The following is an 8,880-nucleotide window of genomic DNA, read 5'->3' as shown; positions in this document are numbered from 1 at the left end:
AATATTTTGTAAGTCTTTAAAACACGTTACATGAAGCCGGAAACCACGATGTAAGATGTAACACATGAAGTTAATTTTGAAAAGCATGGTTCATCAAATTAAAAATTTACAAGTTTTTAAAGTTAGGAGATTATTTAAAACAATTATAACATAGATCAATCAAATAAATTTCATTTGTAAATAAATTTTATTTGTAAATTAAGTTTATATGAAATAACAAAAAAAATATTGTTTTTTTTTATTTGGGAATGTATTTTTCTTTTACAATTTTTTATTTTACATGGATACATTTTTTACTTCAGCATTGACGAGCAATTTAATAGTTTTTGTTAACAAGCATTTTTAAGACTCCTCCACCTTTTCTCTTAATCCCGGAAAAAAAAGTAAAGAATGTAAGTAAAGAATTTTATGTGAAAAATAACTCCTCAGCCAGGATTTGAACCTAAATCTTCCAATATTCCGTATGTGCGTCCTACCAATTTAACTACCGAGGCATTACAAAATATTCGGCACACAGTTTGCATAAGTTGGAGTTTGTAATAATAAAATTATATATACTTACAAACTTCCATTGTCGGTATTGGCTCGCATTGACATTATTTCGTTATATTTTTGATTATAAATAATAAAATTGAAAATTTAATTTTAAATAATTATTTTTTAATTTTAATTAGTTATTTTTGAAACATATAAACTTTATTAACTTTTTTCTTAAGTTAAAAATTTATGTAAAACAAAATTAAAAAAAATACATTCTCACACAAAAAGATTTCTTTGTTATTTCAAATAATTTAATTTACAAATAAAATATTAAATTTATTTGATGATCTATATTATAATTGTTTTGAGAGATTGTTTAAGAATCTAACTTTAAAAACTTACGAATTTCTAATTTAATGTACAATACTTTTCATAATTAATTTGATTTTATCTTAAGGAAACTTTTAAGTAGTTATAGTTTTTTGCTTATTTTCAATAGTAATTTTTAACGTAACTAAATTTTATAAGCTATTAACGTTAACTTAATTAAAAATATATATATTAACTTATCTAATCTTGAATTTTGACCACAGTCATATACACACTTTTATAATTGTATCAGTATTTTAATCTGAATATGTGGTTATTATAAATTCTCATAATAAAATATAATTCATGGTTGTTACATACAATTCCAACTTACTGAGGAAAGTTAAATTAGTCCAAAACGTTCATGAAAAAGGGTTATTCCTTAGTTTTGTTTTTATAAACTGAGAATAAATCAATTGAAAAATGGATGTTCTATCAAAAAATAATTGCTTATTATTAATCTAGCTGGTTCTATTTCGTAATTTGTGTTTGCATCTATCAAGTTTGATAATTCATTGTTATTTTAATTATTAAAAAAGTTATCAACATCATGAAAACAAAAATTTTAATAATATATCTCTGTACTTCGTACAATATTGTAAAACAGGCTAAAACTTTATTAACAATTTTATCAAAAGATAAATGTAAAAATTACTACAATAAAGCTTAATAAAGAGAAATAAATAAACATATAATACAAATTGTAATAGTTGTCTCCTTCCACTGCACTGTCATTGAATTAATAGAATAGATGAAAATCCTATTTATTACATTTTTTATTATATAACAAATATATTTGATATTCTATATAAACTCAATACATCATTATAATATGTTTTGTATATTATCTAATCTATTTGTACAGATTATCCTTTTATATATACAGAAAACCTCAAGTTGCCTTTTTTCATTTTCCTTGAAAGGTTAAATTTCCTTGTTATACTGTAATTATAATAAAATAGTATTATTATCAATATCGAAACATTCTTAAATGTTATAACCATTACATTTTACAATATAAACAATATTTTAACATGGCTGAGAAGCATATCAATACATTTAAATAATGATAAGGCTGTACTGGTCAAAAACAGATCTGTGTGCTCCATAATTTTCTACATAAATTTACAAACATTTACAAGATTCTCCAAACAACATCCTGCACACTTGCCGAACTTAAAACATTAAAAAAAAACCAAGAAATGTAACATTAAAAAATTACATTTTATATAGATAAAATTGATGTATACTTTATATAGATAAGATTAATTAAAGGATTACATTATTGTGTTAATATTAATTTATTTATAAATTAATACCAGTAACAAACATAAAATGGGCCAAACAAAAGTGACAAATTGATGGTCAAAAAATTATAAAATAAAAATAAATAATTTAGATAATAATTTTCTTATTATAGACATTTTAAATATACATTGCAATTAAGCTTAGAAATCTTTCTGAAGGAAAGTAACTTAATAATTTCAGATATCCTATATGTAAAAACCAGGACGTCAACGTTACTTACCGTTGAACATATTTTAAAAGCTTTGCAAAGCTTCACAAGGATTCAAAGTGACCTCGCCTTCTCGCATAAGCTCCCATGCAAGCAAAGAATCCAACAATCGCAATGCTTAATCCTAAGATTAAGGCCAGAGTGTCTCCGAAATCGAAACCATTGGAAGCCATCGCGACATCGAAAACGCCGAATACAACGAGTAAATAATAGAACCACATCCTTCTCGTAGATGATAAAAGCACAGGAATACGTAATATTAATTACAAAATTTATTGCTCTTGTACGTGTTGGTGCGTGTCGCTGATTATAACATATATTTCCTTTTACGCAAGCTCGTACACTTCAAATAGTTGCGTATCAAATCATACTCGTCGTTGATAAACAGTGATGACAAGCGACAAGTCCATCAAAATATTAAGGGAATTGTAAATAAAAATGGCGGTAAAAGGTTAAGTACAAGTAGCAACATATCCCATGCGTGAGACTAACCAATCGGAACGTCCAAATTCCAAATAGGCCTAAAGCCTATGTAGGCCAAAGTTTGTGTAGGCCAATGCAGACCGTAAGAAATTGGCCAATCATAGTCAATTTATAGAAGAATAATCGACAATGATTGGCCGGTATTCATAGTCAAGTCCGTGGCCGTGGCGTAATAATCTTCTGCGCAACTCGACGTTCGACACTCGACGCTTGCATGTAATAGCACCTTTATGCTATTCTGCTGCATGGATTTTCACCCTTAAAAAACGAGGTAACCTAACAAGCAGTCTCGATGCTCGATACTGTTCGATCCTACACTGCAAATTCGAATGTAAATAGACGCCAATGTGTTGCAGAAACGTGTCTTTCTGAAAGACGGAAGTGTGATTCCGTCTGATACTCAGGGCCTTGGTAAAGAAGAAGGAGTGTGATTCGCGCGGCAGAATGGCCAATTTGTCGGCGAACATGACTGTGTCGAGCATTTTGAAGAACAAGAGCTCGTTCGACGATGAACCGCGGAAGAAGAGCAGAGAGGATTGGCGAAAAGCGAAGGAGCTCGAAGAGGCGAGGAAGGCTGGCACGGCGCCCGCGGCCGTCGACGAGGAAGGTAAAGACATTAATCCGCATATCCCGCAGTACATCAGCGCGACACCATGGTACTTTGGGGCTCAGGGTCCCACCCTGAAACATCAGAGACCGCAGCCCGAGAAGCAGAAGCAGTACAGCACCATAGACTCGTGGTACAACCGCGGGGTGGACACCTCGCGAGCGGCTACCAAGTACCGTAAAGGCGCCTGTGAGAATTGCGGCGCGATGACTCACAAGCAAAAGGACTGCTTCGAGAGACCGCGCAAGGTCGGCGCAAAGTTTACTAATTCAATGATCGCGCCGGATGAATTCACACAGCCCGAGCTGTCTATGGATTACGACGGCAAGAGAGACAGATGGGCCGGTTACGATCCTTCCGAGCACCGAGCGATCGTGGAGGAGTACCAAAAGATAGAAGAGGCCAAGAGGCAGATGCGCGCAGAAAAGCTCAACGCGGAGGAGGAGAACGATGAGCAAGACTCGGACAAGGACGAGGACAAGTATGTGGACGAGGTGGACATGCCTGGTACCAAGGTCGACTCCAAGCAGCGCATCACTGTGAGAAATCTCCGTATTCGGGAGGACACCGCAAAGTACCTGCGCAATTTAGATCCAAATTCGGCGTACTACGATCCAAAGACCAGATCCATGCGAGACAATCCTTACGCCGGTACAGATCGCGAAGTGGACTTCAAGGGCGAGAACTCCGCGCGTTTCTCGGGAGACACGCAGCAGCATGCTAATGCGCAATTGTTCGCTTGGGATGCACACGAGAAGGGAGTCGATGTACATTTGTTGGCTGAGCCCACAAAATTGGAACTACTGAAACAGGAATATGACAAGAAACGCGACGAATTAAAGGAAAAGGCGCGCGACAGTGTGATTGAACGTTATGGTGGCGACGAGCACCTTAAAGTACCATCAAAGTCTCTGTTGTTGGCGCAGACCGAGCACTATGTCGAGTATTCGAGATATGGTAAAATAATCAAGGGACAAGACAGACAAGTGATACGATCCAAGTACGAAGAGGACGTTCATCCAAACAATCACACATCAATCTGGGGTTCCTACTGGCAGGATGGAAAATGGGGCTACAAATGTTGTTATTCCTTTATTAAAAATTCATATTGTACTGGGGAAGCAGGAAAGAAAGCGGCGGAGGCAGTGAGCAACAGTATACCAGATAAAATAGCATCTGAACCAGAAGAGACATATGATAAACCAAATACAATGGAGGATAACCGTTCTTCCAGCACTGAGTCTTCATCTGAGGATGAAGAGATAAAAAGTAGAACGGAAAAGCAGAGTAAAGCGGCTAAACGGAAATTGAAGAAACAGAAACGTAAAGAAAATCGCAAGAATAAAAAACGGAATAATGCAGAGCAAGATGATGACAAACTAAAGGAAGCACTAAGAAAGGAGGAAGAAAATACGAGGCAGGCGGAAAGGTTGTTAAATCTGGATGAAAGGAAACGTCCATACAACAGCATGTATGAAACAAAAAAATTGACAGAAGAAGAGATAGAAGCGTTTCAAATGAAACGCAAACGGGACGAAGATCCAATGGCGCATTTTCTTTAAAAATAATATTTTAGCAATACAACACTGAAGCTTATTTGCACCAATGTATAGCTTAATTTTAATTTAATTTAACTTATTTTCTATCTTAGAATTTAAAAAAGAAGTAAGTTAAATCGAGTTTATAGTTAAGCTACATTAGTGCCAAATGGGTTTAAATTGATATGTATATATGTGTATATAAAAGTTTGCAATATTTATCTTATGACATTCTGTGAAAATCCTATAATGTAGTATTTTAATGATATTAATTATATATTATTTCAACTAGAATTGTTAAAAATTTTTTTATTACATACTTTGTTGTCCTTGATCTAATTTTTTTATATATCAATCTTTCTTAAATAGTAAAAAATTTATTTTGTTAATGGTAATAGGATATTTAATACATAGGTACTGTAATACTAATGTTTCTTGCTTAATAAGTTAATTATCAGTTTGGATAGAAAACAGTTAAAAAGTTAATAAAATTAGAACGTTAATAATTTTTAACTTAATTTTAAATGAGTTAATTTTTTGTTTCATCTAATTATAACCCCTCGAGTTACATATTTTGCAAAAAAATTATTATTTTGAAGTAAATGCAGTCAATGATTACTCCACTTTCACAATAAAAATTTATTTTCTATATATAAATAAAACTGCTTTTTTATTTTCTGTAAATTAAATTATTTTATCATTAAATTATTTAATTTCAAATATTAGTAAAAAAAACTTCCCAATCTACATCATTTGATCTAAATGATCCAAATTAAATGTTTAAAGCGTTTAGTTTGAATAAAGAATTGTATCACTATCATAAAACGGTTGATAAAGGGAGGTTTAATTCTATTTAGAATTGAAAATTCCAGAAAGCCAATCTGTACGATTGGTTCTATGGAATTTTCAGTTAATTCAAATATTATCTTTGAGAATTACATGTAACTTTTTGAAATAGGGAAAATTATTTTGGTTTATTATTGCGCGTTAGTTGCTTGCACGGGGTAAAAAAATTGTATAGAATATTTTACTATATAAAATATTAAATGATGTAATTAATACAACTACTATATATAATGATTAATACAATATTTGAAACTTTTAAGTTAAATTATAGGAAGCAAATTTTAAACTATTATGTACAAACGCTTCTTCAAAATATGAAAAAATATTTACATACACTTTTTTCATATCTTGCAAATAAACATTTGTGCACATTTATGACAGTTGTCAATTTATTTATTTTTTTAACTTTTCTACTCTATTAAAATTATTTTCTACAACATTTTCATAATTTAAAAGAAACAAATTTCAAACAAATCATGTCTAGTGTTAAATTAGAACTCAATAATTGAGGCCAAATCTGCATTTACAACATTTATTATTAAGTAATGAAAGATAAAGATTCTTGTTTTATCATTTTCTTATATAAATATTTAATAAATAATAAAATAAGTTTGATTACACTCAAAGAACACCAAGAGACACTTTATGAAATGTTATAATTGCATAAAGTTTACATTAAAACATTATAATATGCATAAAAGTTGCAAAATGTTTAAAAAATGTTGCAAGCTTATGGCAGTGTTGAAACATCCGCTCTTAGAAATATTACGATGTAAGATTATATAGTAATTTCGTTTATATTATTATATTGACTACAATAATGTTACAGTGTAATGTATTTGTTATAATGAAACATGTTGATACAAATATGCATAGAACGCTTTAATAAAGATAAACTTAAAAAATTGATATCCAAGAGAGATATTAAAAGTATGCTGTATATTAAAAAATTATATTTTGTATATAGAAATAAAAACTAATTATACAATAATGTTCTGTTATATAATTAATATTACTATTTTATTTGTTGACATACATAAAGCAATAATATTAATATATAGACTTATATTGAATAAAAAAGTAATACATGGGAACACAAATGCTTTTTCATACGAAGTTAAATGCATATCGGAGCATATTATATAAGCGTTTTAATGTATATTCTGAGAATTTTATGATCTTTTTATAACATCGATAGAATATCTTGGTGAAATATTGATATTGCATGTCTCTGAAATGTCACTGCAATATTATATTATAATTTGTGATGTTATAATGTTTTTGAAATATTACTGGAAGCTTCAGTGCTGTATGGTAAGTTCGATTTTGAGCATTTGCGATTTTTAATTGTACAATCATTTCACAACAAAATTATATTGTATGTCGCGTTGTGATTTAAGAAAAAAATCACAGTGTTAATGACAAATCATAAAATCGCATCTTATCTTTAATTTCAACTTCGAAAGATCTAAGGGTGCGCTCACATGGGATGGCGGAACTGCGGAACGTTCGTGATTGGTAGCGGCTTTATTCCTCCGATTCCGCTCCGCTAAGGTGTATTTTTCTATATGTCCCATTAAGCGAAAATTGCGGAATGCGAAATTAGCGCTGATCAATCGTAAGAGCCTTCCCGTAGATCATTTACACGAGATCTGCCGGAATAGTATTTGTCATTGGCTTGCATTGATTGCGCATTTACAAGTTTTGCTCCATGGGACATAGGAAACAAACTGATGATCGGAAATCACAAACACATATCCTCTAACATAATATTATTTAATATTAAATAATATTCCTGAAATATTAAATTTATTATTAAAAAATATTATATTTTCAGAAAATTATTTTAATATTATGTTAATTTATAATAATATTCATATAATATTCTAAGAATATTGTAGCTCTTATAAGGTACAGGAACGTCTGCATACCGACTGTGTATGTGTACCGATTTTGATTTACATTTTCGCTCTTGCTTTAAAAAGACATACAGATACATATACAACATAACAACACGGTTATTTATCTGCCATTGCAGCAATGAAATCTGATTTTATTTGCCCTGAAATTATTTATTGTTACTTGCGGACTTTTAAAAAAATTAAAACAAAATCATATAGTGCATTGGATCAACGAAGACTGCGTCAGAAAATTGCAAAATCGAATATTTTGTATACAATTGCAAAAAAAGAAAAAATGCAATTTTTCTGTAGAATAAAAATATGTATAAAAAAACTTGGATAGGATAGATTTTACATACGAGAAAAACGAAAGAAGAGAAGAAAAAGCCTGAGAAATTTAGCCAATGCAATTTTTCGAGACGCCATACGCCATCTCTATAACGTGAACATACACTATGATATACAGGATGATTATTAATGACTGTTTCTACTTTTTACCATAGAAGCACACATTTGTAATTTTTAATATAATAATATGTTAGAAATACGTATCCGTCGGTAAATCATGCTTCTATGGTGAAACACGGAAACAGTTATTAATAATCACCCTGTATAGTCAGTCAATACCTTGGAAAGCACATCAATCGCGTCTGTTGGCAAACCCGGCGAAGGGATAGTGCCGAGCGCGCGTACACGAATTTTAAATTTTTTCTATTCTTAACGGCTTATGCGCAATTTATTGACTCGCAATTTATGCGAGCGCAATCAGGACGTACAAGACACAAATACAAAAATGTGAGGGCGAATAAACAGTAGATACCTGTACAAATAAATTGACTCACCGTTCGCTGATCGCTCCGTCCAGCTCCGTCTCGGTAGTCTCAGCCGCCGCTTTCGAAGATCCAAGAGCCTCCTCTTCTCGATTCATAGGCCTAGTTTACACTAGTTTACACCGAGCACTTGATACACGTACTAACTATTAACTAGTAATTTTCTATTAAATTATCATAATTTCGGCAATAAATTTAAAGAATAGTATACTAAGCTGATACAATATGAATCGAGATAATTAAATATATGTATCATATATACATATACACGTATCGTCGAAAGTAAGATAATTTAATAGAAAATTACGAG

At 31.3% G+C, this 8,880-nt stretch overlaps 1 protein-coding gene and 2 long non-coding RNA genes across 3 annotated transcripts; 1 reads left to right on the top strand and 2 right to left on the bottom strand.

Moving 5' to 3' along the window:
* Positions 1-1,603: 1,603 nt before the first annotated feature.
* LOC105201532 lies at positions 1,604-2,883 on the bottom strand. The gene is made up of 2 exons (XR_851033.3): positions 2,378-2,883; positions 1,604-1,791 (listed from the first exon to the last, which is right to left on the bottom strand). It is a non-coding gene; the product is annotated as an uncharacterized LOC105201532 (long non-coding RNA).
* Positions 2,884-3,022: 139 nt separating this feature from the next.
* On the top strand, positions 3,023-6,214 carry LOC105201533 (pre-mRNA-splicing factor Slu7). Its single transcript, XM_011169578.3, has 2 exons — positions 3,023-3,119; positions 3,205-6,214. Exon 2 carries the CDS (start codon positions 3,293-3,295, stop codon positions 5,015-5,017), a length of 1,725 nt encoding a protein of 574 aa, XP_011167880.1. The 5' UTR covers positions 3,023-3,119; positions 3,205-3,292; the 3' UTR covers positions 5,018-6,214.
* Positions 6,215-7,097: 883 nt separating this feature from the next.
* LOC120359724 lies at positions 7,098-8,780 on the bottom strand. The gene is made up of 2 exons (XR_005576501.1): positions 8,583-8,780; positions 7,098-7,598 (listed from the first exon to the last, which is right to left on the bottom strand). It is a non-coding gene; the product is annotated as an uncharacterized LOC120359724 (long non-coding RNA).
* Between the last annotated feature and the right edge of the window lie 100 nt (positions 8,781-8,880).

Source organism: Solenopsis invicta, chromosome 16, assembly GCF_016802725.1.
Source record: "Solenopsis invicta isolate M01_SB chromosome 16, UNIL_Sinv_3.0, whole genome shotgun sequence".
In the NCBI taxonomy this organism is placed as follows: domain Eukaryota; kingdom Metazoa; phylum Arthropoda; class Insecta; order Hymenoptera; family Formicidae; genus Solenopsis; species Solenopsis invicta.
This window is presented reverse-complemented; position numbering and strand designations above follow the sequence as displayed.

Coding starts and splice junctions, on each gene's coding strand:
- LOC105201533 (XM_011169578.3), top strand. CDS start 3,293: ATGGCCAATTTGTCGGCGAACATGACTGTGTCGAGCATTTTGAAGAAC.